At 38.3% G+C, this 24,906-nt stretch overlaps 1 protein-coding gene across 1 annotated transcript in view; it reads right to left on the minus strand.

Annotated features, from left to right (window-relative positions):
• Positions 1–24,906, minus strand: part of zfyve16 (zinc finger, FYVE domain containing 16) — a 31,493-nt gene that overhangs the window by 5,311 nt on the left and 1,276 nt on the right. The window contains exons 3-10 of the mRNA XM_016229847.1: positions 22,034–23,997; positions 18,677–18,773; positions 8,609–8,785; positions 5,162–5,301; positions 4,864–5,077; positions 2,519–2,641; positions 2,268–2,423; positions 1,278–1,360 (exon numbers count right to left, since the gene is read on the minus strand). Coding sequence (XP_016085333.1) covers positions 1,278–1,360; positions 2,268–2,423; positions 2,519–2,641; positions 4,864–5,077; positions 5,162–5,301; positions 8,609–8,785; positions 18,677–18,773; positions 22,034–23,997 — 2,954 coding nt within the window. The remainder of the gene's footprint in view (positions 1–1,277; positions 1,361–2,267; positions 2,424–2,518; positions 2,642–4,863; positions 5,078–5,161; positions 5,302–8,608; positions 8,786–18,676; positions 18,774–22,033; positions 23,998–24,906) is intronic.

The following is a 24,906-nucleotide window of genomic DNA, read 5'->3' on the forward strand; positions in this document are numbered from 1 at the left end:
GCTGTTTGGACTCTCAAATCTGATGAAGAAACAAACTCATCTATATCTTGGATGGGTTGAGGGTGAGCAGATTTTCAGCAAATTGCCATTTGTAGGTGAACTATTCCCTTAATGCATGTGTTATGTAATGTTATTTTGGTGCATATAAATAAAAAATAGTTAAAAGCCTTTTTGTTAAATCAATCAAATCAGAGGGAAAACATGCCTTGATTATTTTTCACTTTATTAGTTTGTGCATTGAATGCTTTGCATTGAGTATTCTGAATATACTTAAATGTATTTTGAATGTTGGTTCCATGGCTTGAAAAAAAAATAATTTTAAGCCATAAATAAACAAAGGATTTGAGGTTACAAGGCCAAAAGTTAAAACTTGATAACATGTTTACGTTTACCGTCATACTAAAATGCATCTGCAAAGTAGAATAAGCCAATTTAGATGCAAAATAAACTTAATTTGCAGAGATGTACCACATTTTTCCATGCCTGCATCCAGAAAATTGGCCATAAGTGTACTTGCAACCACAATCGTTAGAGACCAAAGAAGCTCTTTAATTCTCAGAAATCAAGAGTGGCTCAGAGCTGAAGTACACACTGGGTTTTAGTCTTGAGTGCTCTCTAATCTCCTTCATTATCTGTCCTGAGCTGAACCCGAGACTCTGGTTAGAAAGGTGGAAAAACATCTTTGATTCTTGCCTTTGGAATTCATTTAAAATCTTTCAGGGCCAATCACATATTATAAAATTGATCTGAAACCACAATAAACCTAAAATTTTGATATTGTATATAAGGTTAGCACCAAATAGTCTGGATTATGATCTTGACCTTAGTTGCACATCTTTCGTCTTTGAGAACCATTAAAGCCATAAGCAGAAATAAACAGCATCTTTTCAAAAGTTTAAAAGTGCGGAGGTTTTTGGGTTTTTTTGAAAGAAAAATTCATGCTTTTATTTTGCAAGGATGCAAAAATATGAAGCAGCACAACTGTGTTCAACATTGATAATAATCAGACACGTTTCTTGAGCAGCAAATCAGCATATTAGAATGACTTCTGAAGATCATGTGACACTGAAGACTGGAGTAATGATGCTGAAAATTTAGATTTACATCATTGTATCAAAATGTGATGCATTTTGCATCATTGTAATATTTTACAATTATTCAATATTACAAAATCTTACCGACCCCAAACTTTTGAACAGCAGTGTACATCTCTAAACAATAAATTGCACATTTATAAGAATAAGTAAAATATTTTAGGGTTAAATGTGAACACGTACTGTGAGCAGATTCATGATGGTGTGGCCCGCCTCTTTGAAAACGGAGTCACGGAAACGCACGCTCACCAAAGGCCAGGGATACACTGTAAAAATAAACAACTTATCATGAATTGAAGAAGGTGGTACTTTTATATATATATATATTAAATTTTTCACTCTTTGTTATATTGCAGCCATTTGCTAAAATCATTTAAGTTAATTTTTTAGACACTAATTTTCATACATTTCTAGAAACTGAAATTTCAGAACAGGTTGTTTCCGAGGGGATTTTGGATTTTTATTATTAAACATGTTGTTTAAGCCAATTCACGAAACTTTAACAATTTAGTCAATACAAAAATATGTCTATGTATATTTATATACAGTATATATATATATATATATACATACACACACACACACACACACACAATATATATATATAAATATACAATATATACAATAAACATAACATAATTTCCAACAAAACCACACTTTTATTTTTCGTCAAAAAGTGCTGCAGTACAGAAATTGTATACTGTATTAATTAAAACGTGGATGAAATAGATCTGGGTTGTAAGATATTCCTTAATAATAATAATATTGATACTACTACTAATAATAATAATAATTAAAAGTAATAATCTAATAAGTTGTATTATTGTTATTATTAATATTATTTTTACTTTGAGAAGTACATTTACTATTATTCAAGAAAAAATCACCATGGATTTAGCAATAAAATGTTATATAAAAACTGTCAAGTTTGGTGTATGCAAGTGCTGCTGAAGTGGAGCAAATAGCTATTTTGAGAAAACGTCCTTTAAAGATATGTATTATAATTAAAATGTACAGACACAAAAAGATAAAATAAACACTTAGAAGTTATTTTGGATGTTTTCTTTCCACTAGACTTAAACAACACATTATGAAAAGCCCGAAATCTCAAAACTGACCAGTGCATAAAAACAATGTTTTTGCCTGTAGTGTGAAGTGTTTTGTGTGACGTACCTTTCTGTGCATCCTCGTAGATACTAACATACAGGTTGAATAGGTCTCTAGGCAGATTGTTCTCCTCTGCGAGACACTCAATTATAAACACCAGCTCCTTCTGGCCCACTCCCTGAAGACCATTAGAGCTCAGACACCAGCACCTCTTCCCACCATCTACAAAACAAACAGAGAGAGAGAGTAATGATGTTTAGCATATGAACAAGCTGGACATGATCAGATATTTCAATCAGATTGATAACGTAACATACATGTGACAATCTTGACGTTCACCAGTAAATTGGCGTTGAGCACGAAGGTCAGTGGTTGTGGGCCTCCCTCTTCCAACAGCAGCAATATTTGGCAAGCAGCAGGACGTTCCTCAACTAATAAATCTGTAACGAAATGAAAAGAAAATTACACATTACAGAAAAACACACCATAAAGAATCAGTCACAAAATAACTACCAAATTGGCAGCAGCAATCAGGATATCACCTGACTTCTAAACGTAAATAGTATTTTGCTGTCATCAACAAAGCAGCACATTGGACCTATTTTGCCACAAGTGTTGCAACAGAGGGCATGAATTTCTTAGATGTTCTCATCTAGTAATTACAGTATCTCCAACGTATTGTTGAAGCAGCATGATTCTGGTTAAAAATCACTTGTTTAGTGGGGCTGGAAGATATTGCCAAAAAAAAGTTATTACAATATTTTCCCCCATTTCATTCAATATTGATTTATAACAACATTCATTTCATTTCAAGAAAATACATGAGACAAAATCTGAACATAACTTATTTACAAGTAAACTCCACAGAATAAGCTCTCTTTTAATTTAGGGCCTCATTAACTTGAGTTTCTGTGTGTAACTGACAATAGTTTTCTCAAAAGAAATGGTGAAATGCTGGTGAAGTGACTCTCAGAGCAGCTCTGGAGATGAAGTTCATGTGTTCATATCCTCATATAGTGAGACAGCAGATGCTGAAACACCAAGAGCGAAACTGCACCACTCATTCACACAATATGCTGATTTTTTTTTATAACTGATCAATTTTACACCGCTATTGAACTATAGAATCAATACTGTACTGACTTGAGCTGTCTAACAGCACTCTTGTCTTTTAGAGCTGCTTCACAGCAGAATTTAAAGAATAATTGAAGAACTTTGCATAGAAGAACCTGATTGTCTAGATAGAATGATTTAGGCTAAATATCGTAAATTACTCAAAAGTTTACTTTCGATTTTGTGGATTTGTTTTTTTGATTAACATTGATGTTGATTTATCGCCTAGTCATACCATTTAGACAGGAAGAGGCCGTCAAATTGACAGCTACCCTCTAGTTTATGCCTTTAAAGGTCACATATTTTAAACCTTTCTGGAGTTTTATTTTAAGTCTTGATGTCCTTAAGAATATATATTTGCGGTATAAGTACCAAACACCATCTCAATATATTTTTTACAGCTCCTCTCTCAGGAGCTCTGCTGAGAACAGGTGGATTTTGGTCTGTCTAATTAATATTCATGAGCCTCTCTTCTGATTGGCCTGTTGTTTTCTGAGTGACGCACGGCCAGGCCAACCACAGGTAACTAGGGTCAGCGACGTCACAGCGCTAGCTGGAGGCAGCAAAACAAAGGGGAAACTAGAGGCAGCCCATTCAAACCAGCGCAGATTCAGCTACATGAGGAGCTTAAAATATCATCTTGTTGTGATGTTGGGTGCCAGAATCGACGTAATACAGCCTCAAATTAGAAATTTTAGCGCATATCTGCTGCCACTGCCAGACAAAAAACCGACGACAGCTGTGGTTAAACGCGATAAAACGAGCGGATTGGACAGAAACGATCGTCAAAAATGCTTGCGTTTGCAGCGCACCCTTCTTATCAGAAAAGGTTCAATAAAGTATTAAAAAGTATTGTCTTTTGTTGTTATGGGCGGGTCTACAGATTTCTTGCCATATGTCTATGTTTCTTGCATCTCAAGACAATGTCGTGTATGAAATAATGTCTGTGTGCATGTGTGTAAAACAACAAACTAACGATTTATATATAATCATTTGTAATTGTATATACATTGTTGTGATTAATTGTGGCTGGAACAATAATGTAGCTGTAAAAATAGTTGCCTGCTGAAATTGAAATGTATATACATCTTCATCATGACTAGATAGACGGTGAGTTTGTCTTTTCTATACACATTAGATGTGATCCACCTCATAGTAACAATCCTGTCAGATCGTCCATCCTTTGAGTGAGAGTGTAACGTTACAGGTCGGCCGATCTGGTTTCGTGGTTAAAGTTAAGCTTTTCGACATGTTTCCGTGTTGTCGTTGCTCAGCAATGGCATGGACGCGATGTTGTCTGGGGGTGTGGTAAAAGGAGAGTGGAACTGTGGGCGGTGCTCGGGGTGGTGACAGAAGGCGGTGACTTTTTACGGAAGTCACAACGGTTAGTGAAAAATCACAGCTACTTTATGCAGGTTGTGTGCATTTTACTGTGGACTGACTGTTTTGAAACTTATATGGTAGTTAAATAGCCCCCTCGACCTCCGTTATCGTGAAAAAAGCCAGGAAATTTCAGTTTTGACAATATGGGACCTTTAAAAGTCCTCACCCCCATATTCCTCCTCTCCTGTGGTAATAAGCAGTGGAGGCAGACCGTCGTCGTCCTCCGGCACCAAACTGACCACTCCCTGCACACAGCTGCCCACCACACAGAGCAGGCCGTAGTCCCACGGGCCTTTAATGGGCGGGCGGCTCACCTCAACAGCGCTGTCAGAACTTCCTCCGGCACTCTGATCACACTCGCCAGGAAATTTACCATTGGGCTGAAAGGCAGCGAATCAATGAATGACTTCAGTTGTCATTATCAGTTCTCTCCAGCATCAGTTAAGAGGATTTAGCCGTCTCACCCCCGGCGGGTCTGGCGTTACTGGGCTCGACTCCTGAGAGGATCTCCGGGTCTGTACAGAGAGTTTGGTGGTGTCGGCGACCTCACCGTTCGGCAGGATACCATCGGCAAACCACACGTGCTTCTGCTCACGTGGAAACCCTACGAGAACAAATGGAGAAACACAAACAGAAGGTTTATTGTTGTCAAGTAAACTAAAATATCTAAAACCATACAAAAACATGTTGGTTAATAAAATAAATATTATTGTTGAAATAAAATAAATGTTAACTGAATTAAAATATAAAAATGTTAAATGTATTTTATTTCAGTTATTTGCCAAGGAATCATTTATCATTTTATTTTAGTTTAACTTGAAGTACTAAAGTAACAAAAACTAAAAGTGAAATAAAAATGTATAATAACTATATAGACATATTATTAGGGATCATACCACCTTTTCCAGAATGAGTCAGATACCGATACTTTTATTTTTGGTACTTGCCGATACCGATTCCTGTATTTTCGTTACATTTGTATTTATTTATATATTGGGTACAGAAAGCAAAAAAATATGAATCATATTAGCTGGCTTCATTCAGCAAAAAGATATTTCTTTCAGTTATTTTCACACTTAATTAAGGATGCCCTCGACTAAAGATTTTTCTGGTCGACTAGTAGTCGTTCATTTTTAGCAATTAGTCGACTAATCGCACGCTTCTATTAATAAACCGGTAACACTTTACAATAAGGTTACATTAGTTAATGTAAGTTAATGTATTAACTAACATGAAGAAACAATGAACAATACATTTATTACAGTATTTATTAATCTTTGTTAATGTTAGTTAATGAAAATACAGTCGTTCATTGTTAGTTCACAGTGCATTAACTAATGTTAATAAGCACAACTTTTGATTTTAAAAAACATTAGTAAATGATGAAATGAACTTGAACTAAGATTAATAAATGCAGTAGTAGTATTGTTCATGCTTAGTTCATGTTAACTAAAGTAGTTAACTAATTAACCTTATTGTAAGGGTTACCAATAAACCATATAATTCATAATAATGAGCCTTTAATTGCCTATAGCCTATTAGCGCTCAAGCACATGCATAAAACTTTCCACAGCACACCGCAGAAGTAATGATTATGAATGCGTCAGGGAAAAAACAGCAAGAAGACTGCCTTAACATTATAATAATTAATTGATAAACTAGTGTTTTCTGTATTTTCGGCTGCAGTGATGAAGTCGACGACACTGACTCATCATCTCCACAGTAGACGTGCATGTTTCATATGGCTTACATTATATGAAAATATTTGTTTTCCACTTGAATCAGTTAATTTAAAAGTAAACATTTCACTTTCTATAGATATATTTTTCATGTCTGTGAGGCAAGCACAGATTTTCAGTTAATTAATTATTTTTTGACATGGTCAAGCTCACGGAGACCTAGACGGCAGAAAGCGCACCCTGTTTGCTTTCATTATTTTACAAAAGCACAACGTTTTGTTGTTATTGTGAGTGCACACAAATAAAAGTAAAACTTTTATAAATTCGATAGATGTATTACTCTATATGAGCAAAAAATGACAGAGTATTTTAAGTTAAATGCAAATGATCGCACCGGTGCCTCCAAGTGAACTGTCACGCAGTGAGCGCGCTACTATTCAGCTTCCACATTCCGCACAAACACTTCAATAGTACACACGTTTCTAGGTTAACGTTAGAGCGAGCGGCCATGTAATGATGCTACTACTTACATGTTTCAGTAGCCACATTTGAGGTCGGTGAACGAAACGAACGTTTGGATGTTTGATGTACTGTAACTACCACATAAACCAGCTGTTAATGATCTGTCAATGACTTCGCCACTTGCTGTGGAATTTTATTTCTGCGACTAATACAATTTTGATCGACTAAGCTTCTTCTTGTCAACTATTGGGGGGCAGCCCAACACTAAATTATGCTTGATGTTCAAATATTGATTATAGTGAATGCACCAATAATATTTTTTTGTTTTATATTTACGATTTAGTTTTAATCCAAATGATGCATGTGCTAACGGAGCGAACAGCAATGAAGATCATGCAATAGAAGTGTGTCTCTCTCTCTCTCTCTCTCTCTCTCTCTCTCTCTCTTTACCATCAAGTAAGTTTAGGAATTTGTGCATTGTTTTACTTACTTGCTTTTGACATATCCGACTGAACTACAAACTTTCCAGTGATGTTTGGAGAAAGATATATTTGATTGACAAGCTCGCACATCTGTGCCACCGCAGGCTCAATCCACTCAGCGTGCTTTGCTTATCAGCTCGCGCACATCCGCTATACAAGCGTGAATATTTAATGTTTAACATTATATTAATTACATACATGAACTTCATAGACATCCTTAATCTCTAGTAACTCCATTCTGCTCTCTGTTGTTCTGTTGTCAGAGTTTCTTCTCTGTCTGGACACAGCACTGTTCACATGCTGTGTGGTATCGGAGCACTTTAATGAGTACGAGTACAGGAGAGCAGTATCAGGCCCGATACCGATATTGGTGCATCCCTACATAATTTTAAAAAAAAATTACAAAAACAAAAAAAAATTGCAAAAAATGAAGCTAAAATTTAAATGAAAACAGAAAATACAAAAAAAAAAAAAAATAATTAAAAAATATTAAATAAAAACTACTATAGCATATCAATTCTACTAAAATAACAGTCTTGAAGCGGTGTACCAAATAAAGTTTGCTTAAAGTTTGGTGTGATGAAGAGGAAAACATTTTTTCTATTACTAGACTAAAAATACACTACCGTTTGGGTTTTATAATGTTTTTGAAAGTCTCTTCTGCTCACCAAGGCTGCATTTATTTATTTATATTATTACAGTAGAAATCGTGAAATATTATTACAATTTAAAATAGCTGTTTTCTATTTAATTCTATTTTAAAATGTATTTATTCTTGTGAACAAATCATTGCTCCAGTCTTCAGTGTCACATGATCCTTCAGAAATCATTCTAATATGCTGATTTGCTGCTCAAAAAACATTTCTGATTATTATCAGTGTTGAATACAGTTGTGCTGCCCAATATTTTTGTGGAAACCATGATACATTTTATATTTTCAGGATTCTTTGATGAATAGAAAGTTCAAAAGAACAGCATTTATTTGAAATAGAAATCTTTTGTAAAGTTGTAAATGTCTTTACTGTCTCTTTTAAACAATTTAATGCATCCTTGCATAAAAATATTAATAAATATCTGATAAAAATCTTAATTCAAAATCATACTGACCCCAAACCTTTACATAACAGTGTATAGTGAAGCTAACCTAATCTAGCACACTATATGATATGGAGTGCATGCAATTTGGGACGCAGTCACTCTTTCTTTCATGAACTAACTCTATTAAATGGAGGTCACAGTGTTTTACAGCCATAAGAGCTATAACTCTGGCTCAGAGTGCAGTGCGTACCATCATTACCGGGGTGTTTGAGGACAGAAACGGGGACCATGACGGTGGGTGGGGGAGAGTTGAGGGTGCCGGCGGCACGGGCCTGCTGCATGGGCGGTATGGTGGAGCAGTACTCTGATGGGATGTTGGGATTGGGACTGGGCCCAGTAGGGCTCATCATTCTCTCATGGGCTTGAGCTGCATACAAACAAACAAAATCAGCCATTCCCAAATCAGTCTTTTCAGTGTGGTGAATGAAAGGTCATGCTGGGAGAGAGAATGAGAGAGAGTAAGGAACAGTGGGTAAATGTTGTAGAAATGTATGAGGTTTCGCATTAAAGGCTATGCACAACTTTAATTAACAGCCACCAAAAATTAAAATCAATGCAAATACTCCTGGTTTTGTGAACGATTCATCAGTGCACATTATACTACAGAAAAATAAAATATTGTCTTGTTAATTTTGCATCAGAATTAATAACTTACTCAATATCTGACTTGATGTTTCTTTCTTCTGTTGAACACAAAAGGAGAAATTTAGCACAAAAAGTACCATAAAAGTAGTTATAAGTAGACGCGCGTGCTGACGTCGATGTCTCTGTATGAGGAACGGTCAATATTTATTGAAAATCTTACAAAATCTTCACTGTAGCTAAGTGAATACATTTCAATCTGTTCCTCACACAAATAACTTTAGTATGATGTTCAGTATAGGACATTGGCAAGTATGAACTACTTTTATCGTACTTTTTTGGAGACTGGCAACCTCTGGTTGATATGCTTTAATTTTATGTAAAAGTGAGAATGTTCTGCTTTTTGTATTCCACAAAAAAAACAAAACAAAGGAAGTTTTGGAACAACTAAATGGTGAGTTGGTGACAATTTTCATTTTGGGGCGAACTGCCCCTTTAAATGCAGTGAAAGAGCAGTTCAAATGTCAAATATATTTATATACACTACCATTCAAAAGTTTGGGGTAAGATTTTTTTTTTTTTTTTTTAAGTAATTAATAGTTTTGTTCAGCAATGATGCATTAGATTGATTAAAAGTGACAGTAAAGACATTTATAATGTTACAAAAAAAATCTATTTCAAATAAATGCTGTTCATTTGAACTTTCAATTCTTTAAAGAATCCTGAAAAATAAAATGTATTACAGTTTCCACGAAAATATTGGGCAGCACAACTGTATTCAACACTGATGATAATAAGAAATGTTTCTTGAGCAGCAGATCAGCATATTATACTGATTTCTGAAGGATCATGTGACACTGAAGACTGGAGGAATGATGCTGAAAATACAGCTTTAATCACAGGAATACATTTTATTTTAACATATAAAACACTTATTTGAAATTGTAATAATGTTTCACAATATTATTGTTTTTACTATTTCTGATTAAAAATAAATGCAGCCTTGGTAAGCAGAAAAGATTTCTTGCAAAAACATTAAAAATCTTACAGACTCTTTGAACGGTAGTGTATATAATGTACACTATAATATCTATTGTTGTCGAGGTGTTGATACGCGGTAAACCAAATGATGACTAACAGCACAAACCTCATTCAGCTGAGTCACATTCTAATAAATCAAAAACATCAAGCTTTTACAAGCAAGAGCATTGAGTGTCAATAACAGCACTTTTGTTATTAAAATGATGGGCAACGAGCCACCAAACCGAACTCAAGAAACAGGACGTCCAGTGCAGACACAGACCAGTGTGCTGCCACCTCCTCCAGCCGTGAGTCAGCCGCGCTGTGCAATATGTTGATTAAGGCTCATAGATGCTCATCGACCTGATTACACTGGCACTGCCTGTGACACCCCCAAACATGTCAGCTAGAAGCACGAAAGCTGAAATATGCTGGCTCACGGTGAAAACGGCTACGACCACAAGACAGATGGGAACAGTGAAGCCAAGAACCAGCAGGACGGAACGTCCTTCAGAACGTGGAAATTCACTAAAGATGCTGCAAAAAAAGTTACAAACTTAAAAGTGCTAACCAAATAAAATGATCATTTACACTTCAAGCCTCAAGAGGGCTCGATTTCAATTTAGTTCAGTGATATCCCAAGCTTACCTCATCCTAAATTAACTCTCTTCCAGGTTAATCACGGGTTGCATGTTAGTCTCCCAGGACAGTGTTAGTGTGCGCCGAGCGAAGGAGGAAGTGTCTCCCTTGCCATTAAGCGAGAGAGAGTCCGCAAGTGAGTGAGATAGAGGGCACATCCTTGAGCCTCTCTCATCCCGGACGGGGCGCAGCTCACTTCCGCAAGCTCACGCTGAGTTCTCGTCTGTCCTGGAGCAGGCGAATGTCTCTGGCTCCGAGTGCAAGCTCAGTCCGTCCGTCACACACACACACATACACACACACACACACACACACAGAGGTCGTATTAAATGGCTGCCCTGGGCTGAGAGTGGTGACAAACCCTCCTCGCCTAAAGACGAGAGGTGTGTGTGTGTTTATATGTGTGTCTAACTCTATTCCTCAACCCGGAGTGAATGAGAGACAGTGTCACGAATACTGCACCAGGTGGGTCCTATACCACACACACAAACACACACAGACACAAACACACACTCAAGGACATGCACCAGTGCCCTGGCTCCACCCAGCCCTGCACCAAACCCTGCGAGAGCTGGCTGGTGACTTGCAGCACTGACGCTCTGTGATGAATGTCCTTTTTGTGCAAATGGACCGCACGCTCGGCCACACACCGTGTGCCAGCCTCTTTTTATAGACCGACCAAGACAAACATTTTTTATAAATAAATAAAGCCTTGATCTTCAGCCCTTAAAAAATAAAAGAGCTTGAGATGTTTGGTCCACAAAAAAGTTGGACACAAATTAAAAGGGTAGGGAATCTGCTTCTTTTAAAAGGGATGCAAGTAAGCCAGTGTTATTATTGCTAACTGAAACTAGAAAAGTAGTAAAGCTGAAATTAAATAAGATATACATATTAGATTAAAAATGTAGAAATGTTGCCTTGGCAACTAAGTGAAATAAACAAGTTGAAGTACTAAAATGACTAAAACTGAAATAAAAATACATTAAAGCTGAATCGAAATAACAAAATAGAAAATTCAAAATACAAAAATAAAAGCTCATTCAAAATATTAATAAATACAATTATAGTATATAAATAATAGTAAAATAACAAAATTATATAGGCCTAAACTAAAATTAAACTGAAAACTGAAAACACAAAAAATAAAAACCCTAAATCAAATGATTAATAAATACTATAATATAAATAATGCTAAAAATAACAATGTCATGATAGCATTGCCCCACAATTAAGGAAATCAATGTCATCTTTCATTTAATAAAAAAAATGGCATTAAAAATGAAGGTTAAGAAAGGATAGTTATAAATAAATAAACTGAGAATCCACCACTGGCAAGATGTGCATTTGATAAAGCTTGGTTGTCTTGTCTATGCAGTAGAAACGCAAAAAACTAGGGCTGGCTCGATACCACTTTTTTAGAACCGATCTGATACCAGAAATTCTGAGTATCTGCCTATACCGATACCGATCCGATACAGCACCATTTTTTTTTTAATCAGTGTAGAATTACTATACTTTACTATCAGGTCATGTGTTGACCTGATCATCACTCTTTTGTGTGTTAAATACAATCTACCACATATAGACAACTTCATTGTAAAGAAAAACAACAAATGTATAAATATATAATCATAATCTATGATAAAAATGCTACTATAAACTAGGTTAGTGGATAATTCAGTAGCGAAAGTTAGTCTAGAAAAATCATGAGTGCACAATAATTTTTTCAAATCTAAATATTTAGTGAAAAAATTAATTAGTGGGGAACAAATAAAAGTGAATAAGTGTAGGGCTAAATCTGGTAAAATGTCAACATTGCTCTTTGTATTGTAAAATAAATTCATGAAAAACAAGTAGCTTAATATATTTATATATTAATTAATATACTATTAAATTAAAAGACATTTCTTTTAAATGTATAGCACAGTAATGAGGCAGCAACATATGATAGATAAGACAACAAGAAAGGCTATTAATAATCTTTCATTGTGCAAAAGTATTAAAGGCTCCTATACGGAGCAGCACAAAGTGCTTATGTGCATCCCGTGCGCAGAATGATGCGCTTGAAGCAACACGGAGTCACAGCGCGCAGCGCTCCTCATAGAAAAGTTCAAAGCACAAAGGGAAGATGATTTTGATGCGTAATGTATTATATCTGTGCGATAGTTTATTGAGCCTTTTCTTTTAACAGCTTTAAATTTCAGTTACTGTGCACATGAAGAACAATTCATAGTACTCTCTACTCCATGATCTAACAGACACCCGGTAGAAAGTAACGTTAACATGCTTTAGAAACAGCACTAAACTCCAGCAAGATAAAGTCCTTTTATGCAAAACCACTGATCTTTATCTACAGATCAAGTATAATAATAGGATGAATCATCATATCATCATCATCAGTGAATCATCTTGGAGAGAGTTTTATCGTCTTGACTGTCTCACCGAACGCGACGTGCAGTTTGAATGCTGAATGGAAGATGACTGACAGCTGCAGCGGAGAGAAGAGTTTACGTGAACTTGCATTTATCAACTTAAAGGTGCAGTAGGAAATCTTGAAAAATGCTAACTTTAGCCTGATAGCACAGAAAGCGAATGTTCCACCCTCCCTGCTGTCACCGTCCAAACCAGTGTCACATCCAGTCTATAGAAATGAGCAAATGTGTGCGGAGAAGACCAGTTGGCTTCCGCGCAAATTTCTTGAATAGAAATGCCTCTAAACAGAGCCCAGGATGTAGCCATACCTCTAGTAGTGTGCTTGTAATCCTATTGGGGGCTCTATATTCTCATTGTTGTAACAACACGATAGCCTCCACCACCCAGTGGGAAAGGCGTTGAAGGGAGATGGGTTTTCCTTTGTAATAGTCAGCCCACGAGACAAATAGCTGATTGCTCTTACGAAGCATGCAGGTTCTCTGAACATGCGTATTCAGAGCACGAACCGGACATAAACTGTGTAACCTCTCCTCCTCTGGGGATGAAAAAGGTGGTGGATGAAAAGCTAGCAGGTCCACTGATTGAACTGCACCAGCGTGATCAAACACTTTAGGCACAAACGCCAGGTTAGGTCTAAAAGTTACTTTTCGACACCCCAGAGCGAACATCATACATGAGGAGTGAACTGATAAAGCATGTAGCTCACTCATCCCTTTTTGCTGTTGTGAGCGCAAGTAACAGAGCCGTCTTTAAAAGCGAGCAGCTTCAAGGCAATGTTATCAATGGGTTTGAAAGGGGCTCTTGAGAGCACGCTCAGAACTACGGACAACTCCCAAGGCGGGACCAGTGGCTTCGATACTGGGTGTAGCCTACGTGCCCCTCTCATAAATCGACAAACGAGAGGGTGTTGGCCAATCGTACCCACGTTAAGACCAACATGACATGCCGAGATAGTGGACAGATAAACCTTAACTGCAGAGAAGGCTCTGCCCTTATCCAGAAGGTCCTGTAGGAAGCACAGCACATCCGAAACTGAACACAAGAAAGGAACAATGTTTCTATCTGCACACCATTCCTCAAACCCCCTCCGTTTGAGATTATATAAAGAACGTGTCGAGGCAGCCCTCGCATTCTGAACTGTCTCTATCACTTTCGGAGGTAACCTAGCTGCATTCAGATTTAGCCTGTCACGGGCCAGTCCCAGAGAGCTAGTTTCTGAGGGGAGGGGTGAAATATTTCCCCCCGTGCTTGTGAGGAGATCCCTGCGTGCTGGTAACGGCCATGGCTGGTCGTAGAGCAGTTGCGCAATCTCCGCAACCCACAGCCTCCCCGGCCAGTATGGCGCGATCAGAATCATTACGTTTGCATTGCCGAACCCTCCGCAGGGAACGCGTACAGTAACACGTCTGGCCACTCATGGACTAGAGCAGCGGTTCCCAAACTGGGGTGCGCGCACCCCTAGGGGTGCACAGACCGACCAGCAGGGGTGCGTGAGAGAATGCTTTTGATGATCTGTGTGCATTTTTTGAAGGGGCAAGTGAAAGCGAATTTCAGGGTGAACTCACATCCTGTGCACTCGGCGGACACGACTGATTTGGGGGAAGAATCTTCATCATCCTCATCCTTGTCCTCAAGGATGGCCGACAACACTTCGTCCTCGTCATCTTCCTCTCCTGCTAACGGATCTTCAAACAGCGGGGGAAAGACGGGTGAAACCCTCTCCATCATCTCTCCCCACGAACTGACGGCCTGCGGACAATCCATCGGTTCCTCTCTGGGTTGAGCAGACTACCGCCACGCGGAGTCTCCGCTCTCGGGTTTTAGCCGAGAACTTTGTGCAGTGAGGACAGCCCTCGGGGTTAGACAGAGCTGCCTGAGCGTGTTTAGCGCCCAAACAGGAGATGCAGAGGCTGTGTGAATCCTTCTCAGAAATCCACATTCCACAAGCACACGGACGTGGAGGAAGACCTTTTCCTCCGGGGCTCTCCGGCTCTTTCGCAGTGGCCATGGGGCCTGCACTCTCTTCGTACAGTAAGCCCACCACAACGTGACAACTAGTACGGAGCTGTGCTGCGATAGAGAGCTCTCTTTTCCTTAGTTTTGGTGCGTGGTGAGCGCCCCCAAAAACTTGGAAAATAAATTGAAAACTTAGAGCAGAAAACTCGCCCTGACGCGTTAGTTATCTCACTCTAAGTGAAGTCGCTCAACAAACGTTAGGAATATATTCCGTTTGGGATGTTACCTCGCGGCTCCGTCTGTAAACTGTTAAGCAAATAATTCCCGAAGTCTGCTGAGCCAGCTTCCGAAAATCTTCACGGGGAAGAGAGCGAGAATGATGATATGGCAGGTAGCTGCGGTTTATATACAGGGAGGCGGGACTCCCTGATTGCTGCAGCGATTGGTCTGCCATAGTTGGCAGACGTGGTGTTATTGGTGCTTCTGCGATCGGTCACGCCTGAGGTGTTCCCATAGTGAGATACCGAACTAATGTTAGAAAGAGAACAGAGATAACATTACTACAATAGGCTACATCAGCGGTTCCCAATTCCAGTCCTCACGCCCCCCCACCCACATTTCATATTTATCTCTTATCACGTGCAACGTTTGTTCTATTCGACCATAAGTGCCCTGCGAAGTGGGCAAAATATGCAGAACGTAGCTCACTTCTAATGAGCTGGTTATCTGAATTGGGTGTGTTAACTAAGCGAGACATGCAAAATATGCAGAGCGGGGGGGAGGTGCGAGGACTGGAATTGGAAACCACTGGGCTACATCATGCGTCATTCACCGGTGAGAAAACTTAAAAGTACTACAATACCAGGAGGGAAGATCGGGTTGTTGATCTTTATTTGCCATTCTCGCTCTGTATGCACAGCGTGCATGAACATGCTGATGACACATCCTGTCTGCGCGAACCGAGTGCGCAGAGGTGTGCTAATACATACGTTTACAGGCAGGTAGGAAAGCCAATTAAAACGCTCGGACCGAGTGTTTTGATTGGACGAACATTTCTTGGTCCTATGCCTTCCACAGAATGTATAAATACAGATAAATACATTTAGACCACTTAACTTAATGATTGCTATCGGGATGTGAAGAGACTTTCAACCAGCATAACAAAAAATGTTTCTGAAGACAATCACCTATTGCACCTTTAAATATTCATCTGTACTTCACATTGAACTATGGAACGGTCTCAGAACACTATAGTGCAAGGAAACTTTATGGTGCTCTATAATGATTTTGTGCCTTTCGTGGGGCTTAACAATAATACAGAATAGTATACACACAATATCGGATTTGGATCGGTCTCGTCTGACCGATACCCCGATCCAGCAGAAAATGCCAGTATCTGACCGATACCGAATATCGGATCGGCGCACCCCTACAAAAAACTGAATGAAATCTGTGCTACATGACTAGAAATGACTAGAAAATAAAGGAAAAGGGATCCGGCGTTCCGTTTTGTCAAAAACATCAACACTCATAATGCACATTAGATCCTGACACTGGCCTCTGTTGTTCCGACTGTCCATGAGCAGGAATACAAAATGTGAAAGTTCGATCTGTAGTTTTAACCAAAAGCCTGGAGCTCTCGAAAGCAGGATAGTGCAAAATGGCCCGCTTCGCATCATCCAGTGGACTGACAAATAGACAGGGATATACGGGTGCAGCTAACATAAAGGACACAGACAGATTTTACACATATATTTTAATTGCTACTAACGTTATAATACCAAGCTGGTTAAAAATCCGCTAACTTATCCTTTAAGATTTTTAGTTTTTTATTGCACAAAAACTATTGTCTGCCTTTTGATGATCAGCATAACTTAACAGCAAAACCTTCCACAACGTCTGACCAATATGTAAACAATGGCTAATGGGTAGGTTCACCTGAAATACACTGCCAGTGCCAACTAAAAAAAAAAAGAATTAAAATCATTGTGGTTGGTAATAGTGTACTGAAACAAATGAAAATAGATATACACAAAATGTGTGTTGATTCACACAAAAACCATACTTACAATATTAACTATATTAGTGTCCATACTAATAAACGATAACATTATATTTAATCGTATTTAAGAGTGGGCTTTACTCATAGAATGTTTTGTGAACGTGATGTCAGCATACACTTTAAAGTAGGAACAATTTTGTTTAGCTGTTAATGCTTTTATCATTCATCAGATAGAAAAAAAGCTCTGAAAGTGATTCCAACGATATTGTTTCTCTATGTTGTTAAATTTTTTTTGCGTGGATGCCACTATTCTCTTAGAGTTATAAAGTTTTTTTTTTTACTTTATGGTTATAGTTATCGTTTTATTTTAATTATATTGCTGGAATCGCTTTCAGAAGGATGTTTTCCAGTTGATGAATGATAAGTTATTATTAAAACTATCGTTTTAGGTGTGAATGAGCCTTAAGAACTGATTATTTCACAGACATAACTAAGTGCATCAAACAAATCTCTTTCAATGACTTGATGCCAATATCACAATACCAATGCAATGAGTGCTTTTGAGTAGTTCTTCATCAAAAATGCTTATTTTACCAACCTAATTTGTGTTCATCACATTACACCAGCTAAAAATAAACCATGGTTCATATGACCCATTTCTACACTGACATGAACTACTGCCACAGATTGTCGGCATTTAAAGGGATAGTTCACCCAAAAATGATCATTTGCTGAAAATTTTCTCACCCTCAAGACATCCGAGATGTAGATGAGTTTGTTTCTTCATCAGAACAGATTTGGAGAAATTTAGCATTCCATCACTTGCTCACCAATGGATGCTCTGCAGTGAATGGGTGCCGTCAGAATTAGAGTCCAAACAGCTGATAAAAACATCACAATAATCCACAAGTAATCTACACCATTATAGTCCATCGGTTAATGTCTTGTGAAGCCAAAAGCTGCGTGTTTGTAAGAAACAAATCCGTCTCAAAAACGTTTTTAAATTTAAACCAGCAAAATACGAGTCCATAATTCATAATAACACTTCCTGAAGTGTAAAAATCCATCTCCTGTTATCCTCTCACATTAAAATCCACCCACAAATTTGTTTAGGACTGTTTTGGACTCTTTTCACTTGTAAATGGTGCTTGATCTGCATATTTCTCTCCTGATTCAGTTAAGACAACTTTTTCACTGGAGAAAGCAATATTATGGAGAGAGGACTCGTATTTTAGCTGGACGCAACAGTTTAAAACAGTCTTAATGATGGATTTATTTCTTACAAACACGCAGCTTTTGGCTTCACAAGTCACTAACTGATGGACTGGAGTGGTGTGGATTATTGTGATGTTTTTATCAGCTGTTTGGACTCTCATTCTGACGGCACCCATTCACTGCAGAGCATCCATTGATGAGCAGGTGATGTAATGCTACATTTCTCCAAATCTGATGAAGAAACAAATTAATCTACATCTTGGATGGCCTGAGGGTGAGGACATTTTCAGCAAATTTTCATTTTTAGGTGAACTATCCCTTTAACGTACAGTACATTACATCCACTTGAATATATTGAATTAGTTTTTATTAAGCCAGCCACAGAGTATATTAAAGTGGCCTAGCACTCACCTCTCTGTATGGTAACATGGCAGATGACACAAACCCTGGCTTCTTTGTCCAGATATTTCAGTCTGCATTTGCGGTTGCAGCAGTTAGCACAGTACACCTGCAAAGCAGACAACATTATTCACTCAAACACTGGATAAACACAGTACTTCATCAGACATAAACCTGGATAAAACTCTCTGGTGTCCTTTAGCCCATTTAATTTATTGGCCCAATATGTCTTGGAAACAGCAACTCGGTGCAGCAATTCAAGCGGGAAACTATATCAGCATTAAAAATACATTCTGCTGACCCGGCAAATTTGCCTCTATATTTAGCACCTCCAGAGCAGAATAAACCACACACTGATGTAATGAAAACAAAAGACCTCGCACCCATAGATAAAATGAGGACTTTTGCTGTCTAAGGCAGTGGACTACAGGTTTAAGGCTTTCCTGTAGTTATAAATAAATGAGAACACAATGGCTGGACTGTGTCACAGACCTCTGCTCGAAATCAGCACAGCTGGCTGCATGTTAATTCATTGATTCACACTGTGGTTATTTGCCTTTCACCTCCAAACGTCAGGGCACACTTATCTAATACACAAAGTTACAAAGTCACTTTCAGAACTCAAGCAAACATATTACTAAGACTCTTCATTTATGCAAAATACACCATGACAGGGTGATCAGGATCCAAATGTAAAAGGGTTTATTTTGAAATAATGATCATCTGACTGTACATATCTTGCTTATTTTGAGGATACTTACCCGATAAATAATAAACGGACATGAAATATTGACTTGAAACTATTTTGTTATGTGAGAAGAAAGAGTGCAGAGTAACATAGTAAACAAGAAAATCGCCTCCCTGGGACAATAGTCAATTATACAATTTAAATGCAAATAAAATCAAATAAAAGTTTGGGGTCGGTGAGATTTTTTTTTATGTATAATATATTTGTGTTATATTTTTTTATAATAATGTATAGGTAAAATCACTCATGGTTCAGTTTGTATCATGCTTCTGTGGCCACAGGTTTGTGCATGCATGCACTAATTAGATTGATTTGAGACAGATATAAATAACCAATATTGTAACAATATTCTGTTTTTGTTTTTTAAAGAGGCCCTTTTACCGGATGTTTACATACATCCACGTTTACATAAAACCAGCCATATGGTGCCGTAAAATACATCATAGTACTACTGCAGTTAATTACTATTATTATAAATGTATTATATAAAAATATATATATATATAATATTAATAAAATATATATGTAATAATATAATATTAAATATATAACTACTAAAGTTTAAAAGTTTGGGGTTAGAAAGATTTTTTTATGTTTTTGAAAGAAGACTCTTCTGCTCAACAAGGCTGCATTTATTTGATCAAAAATACAGTAAAATTGTGAAATATAAAATATCTGTTCAAATTTCAAATAGAAATTTTGAAAATCTGTTAAACTGTAATTTATTGCGGTGATCAAAGCTGAATTTTCAGCATGATTCCTCCAGTCTTCAGTGTCACATGATCCTTCAGAAATCATTCTAATATGCTGATTTGCTGCTGAAGAAACATTATTATCATTGTTGAAAACATGCATCTTATTTTTTTATTTTTCAAGATTCTTTGATGAATAGAAAAAAAACAGCATTTATTTGAAACACAAATCTTTTGTAACCTTATGGTCACTTTTGATCAATTTAATGCCATCACGCTCTTTAAGGTCACAAAACTCTGGACTTTTAGTAGTACCTAGGATATTGAAGTCCACTAAAAGAGGGAGATCGGGCTCCTAAACTCTGGAATAGTCTTCCTGATAATGTCCGAGGCTCAAACACACACTCTCTGTTTAAATTTAGATTAAAGACACATCTCTTCAGCCAAGCATTTGCATAATGAATCTCAATCTCACCCTTGTTCCCAGTTAGATGTGATAAAAGTCACAAACATATTTTTTTGCTTGAAACGTTATGAACAGCAGCTACACAAATTATTTTCCATTTGTCTTTCTGTTTCTACCCTGGGATGCCCATCTCGAGGTATCTAGAGATTACACCAGCTCCAGCGTGGATCCAGCCTCATAGAAAGACTTCAGATGACCCAACACCTATGAAGAGATGATGCTGACCCCTGCGACGACCCCAGATGACCCCAACTTGAATCGACATGCACAACTGCCAAAATTTCTCTATATTGTAATCATTATGATCACACTTGTAATAATCGCTTTAATGAGCTTCTGCCTAAAATTAATTCATGTTAGCTAGCTGTATGATTCTATTATCTTGAACTGTTCATTTGTGAAATGAACATTACTTGGACACATTCACTTCTGCTTTGTAATGTAGACAAATGCATTTTCTGTAAAGCTGCTTTGAAACAATGTGTATTGTGAAAAGCGCTAAACAAATACATTTGAATTGAATTAATGCATGCTTGCAAAATAAAAGTATTAATTTCTTACAAAATAAATCGTACTGACCCCAGACTATTTTTGCTTTAATATTTTCCAAATAATTGTGGGTACTGACACTGAGAGACAACAAACTCACCTTCCCACATGCTCTGCAATGGTGTCTCCTCTTGGTAAAGGTAAACTTTTGCTCACAATTCATGCAGTTAGGAGCCTCGGAGTCTGGCACCCAAGGAGGCTGCTTTGACCCCAGACCCTCGACCTCGAGTCCTGGTGGATCAGGACTCTCTCCTGGGTATGGTGGAGGCTCTGAAAGCTCATCATGGCCGTAACTGGCATCATATTGCAGATAAGAAGGGGGTTCACAGTTATTTTCATCTTGGTTGGGAGAAATTTGCGAGCCATGCTCTGCAGAAAGGCCTGCTACATTGGGTTCAGCATGGCTGGTCCGGTGTCTTTCAGATGGAGGCCGTGTGGTTTGGTTGGACAACTGCTTTGGTCTCGCCCCACCGTAATTTGACTCTTGGTTAGGGGTGCAAACTGACTGAATTTCAACAGGGCTGGTTGCATTTTCATGGCTAATTGTTTGTGTGGCATCTGTCCTCAGCGGGCTGCTCTCCTGAGATGAGGAAGAAACGTTCGAACCTTCGCTCTCCTCCAGATACTGAAGAGAACCATCACTCTCAGGAGAAGCAAACGTCTCGACTTTACAGCTCTGCAGCTCCTCATCTAAAAAGCCTTCCACGTTTCCGTTAAATTCTGAAAAGCTGTCATCTACGAATTTTTCTGCGCCTGCGTCGGAGTTCATTTTCACATTTGAATTGAATTAATGCATGCTTGCAAAATAAAAGTATTAATTTCTTACAAAATAAATCGTACTGACCCCAGACTATTTTTGCTTTAATATTTTCCAAATAATTGTGGGTACTGACACTGAGAGACAACAAACTCACCTTCCCACATGCTCTGCAATGGTGTCTCCTCTTGGTAAAGGTAAACTTTTGCTCACAATTCATGCAGTTAGGAGCCTCGGAGTCTGGCACCCAAGGAGGCTGCTTTGACCCCAGATCCTCGGCCTCGTGTGCTGGTGGATCAGGACTCTCTCCTGGGTATGGTGGAGGCTCTGAAAGCTCATCATGGCCATAACTGGCATCATATTGCTGATAAGAAGGGGGTTCACAGTTATTTTCATCTTGGTTGGGAGAAATTTGCGAGCCATGCTCTGCAGAAAGGCCTGCTACATTGGGTTCAGCATGGCCGGTCCGGTGTCTTTCAGATGGAGGCTGTGCGGTTTGGTTGGATAACTGCTTTGGTCTCGCCCCGCCGTAATTTGACTCTTGGTTGGGGGCACAAACTGACTGAATCTCAACAGGGCTGGTTGCATTCTCATGGATAATAGTTTGTGTGGAGTCTGTCCTCAGCGGGCTGCTGTCCTGAGATGACGAAGAAACGCTAGAACCTTCGCTCTCCTCCAGATACTGAAGAGAACCATCACTCTCAGGAGAAGCAAACGTCTCGACTTTACAGCTCTGCAGCTCCTCATCTAAAAAGCCTTCCACGTTTCCGTTAAATTCTGAAAAGCTGTCATCTACGAATTTTTCTGCGCCTGCGTCGGAGTTCATTTTCACATCCTGACCCATCAGAAAGGCGTCCAGCTCCTCGTCCGTAACCATCATCACAGTCTGGTCGCTTTCAGGAAGGTAATCGTTGGCGATACTGAACTCGTAGGAAAAATGTGGGCTTTCTGAATAGGGTGGAGATGGGTTGCTTTCACACAACTCTTTCTCTGTTGGCGACAAGGTGCGCTTAAAGTTTCTTTCAGGGTAATGGCCTGAGACAGCAGTCGCCCTTTCTGTGTTCGACATGATTTGGACTAGCTCAGGTTCATCTTCAGGTGAGGAATCAGGCCTATTGGAGGAGAACGGAGCTGTGGGTTTTTCTAACGGAAGAATGAACTCTTCAGCCTCTTGAATCGCTGAATTTTTTTCCAGTTCAGCCTCATCTTTGGTTTCAATCACTGCTGTCTGTGGGTCTAAAGACGCCACAAGGGATCCACACATAGATACGGCCATTGGCAAGCAAGAGAGAGAAGGTTCCTTCTCCAAGGAGGGACTTCCAGCTGAATCCTCTGGAGTTTTAACACTGAGATCTTCAGACAGTTGGGTATCTGTTGAGTCCGGCTGGAGTGATACAGCATGCCCTTCTTTGGTTGCTGAAATAGCTTCATCTGTAGCATGAGGATCTGAATTACTAACACTGTCCTCGTTCACTGAGACTTCGCATGGAGAATTGTTCTGATCATTGGAGTTTGAGTCCTCAGGACAAGAACTTTCAATCTGATTGCACTCCAAAGGTGTGATGCTACTTGAACCACGAGGGTCACCAACGGCCGGTAATATGACATCCAGCAGGCTGAATGAGTTATAGTTAACCTCAGAGTCAAGTTTTGGTAATTCACCGGCGTTAGAAGCATCTTCTGGACTAGATACTACAAGACTCTCGAAGTCCACTAGCAGCACCTCATTAGTTTGTTTCTCAGGAACATCCAGCTCTTTAAAGTCCTCCTGACTGTCAGCCTGCTGGAGGTTTGCAGAACCCGTATCGTTCACCAGGTCACACACAGGCTTCAGCGACCGGTCCGGACAAGGCGGAGCTGAACTTTTGATGCCTCTGCTATCGACAGAGGACAGAAGATCCACACCTGTGAGCGGCCGTTCATTTGAATAAGAATCTTTTTGGTTTAAAGTAATACTTTGTGATGTAAGTCCATAGTGCAGGGCATTGACATCTGGGAGTGTTTGTGTAGCTGTGTGTTGCTCTGGTATGAAGCTCTGAAGGTCCAAATGGTGACCAGGGATGATCGTGGAGTCCGGACAAGGAGCGCTTGCAAAAGTGGCAGGCTTGTTCTCAAGCTCCTCTGAAAATAAAGTGAAACATCATATTAATTTATAATATAGCTTACATGACAACATCAACCATAATAAAATATCCAAATAAATATAAAATCATAAAACTGACAAACTATAAAATCAGACAACATCTATAGGATATATATTGTTGCGCATATTCAATATTATATATAACCTATGTCATATATGTGATTTGAATTTTCCATTCAAAGAATCCTGAAAAAAATGTATCACCGTTTTCAACATTGATGATAATAATAAGAAAAATTATTAATAATTGTGCACGATAATAACTAATAATTATTAAGCAGCAAATTAGCATATTTCTGAATGATCATGTGACATTCAAGCCTGGAGTAATGATGCTGAAAATTCAGCTTTGCCATCAAAAGAACAAATTTTAATTTTTAAATATATTCAGATAGAAAACAGTTATTTCAATTTGTAATAATATTTCAAAAAAATTTCAAAAACATTAAAAAAAACTAATTTTTTCCAAAATTTTGACCCGTAGTATATAGCACACACACTGAATTTGTGACCCTGGAGCACAAAAGCAGTGTTAAGTCGCTGGGGGATATTTGTAGCAATAGCCAACAATACATTGTATGGGTCAAAATTATAGATTTTTCTTTTATGCTAAAAATCATTAGGATATCAAGTACAGATTATGTTTCATGAAGATATTTTGTAAATTTCTCACCATAAATATATTAAAGCTTAATTTTTGATTAGTAATATGCATGGCTAAGGAATTCATTTGGACAGCTGTAAAAGCTGTAATTTTTTTGTACCGTCAGATTCCAGATTTTTATTCCAGAATAGTTGTATCTCAGCCAAATATTGTCAGATCCTAACAAACCATACATCAATGGAAAGCTATTTATTCAGCTTTCAGATGATGTATAAACCTCAAT

Source organism: Sinocyclocheilus grahami, unplaced genomic scaffold, assembly GCF_001515645.1.
Source record: "Sinocyclocheilus grahami isolate Dianchi unplaced genomic scaffold, SAMN03320097.WGS_v1.1 scaffold359.1, whole genome shotgun sequence".
NCBI classification, from domain to species: Eukaryota; Metazoa; Chordata; class Actinopteri; order Cypriniformes; family Cyprinidae; genus Sinocyclocheilus; species Sinocyclocheilus grahami.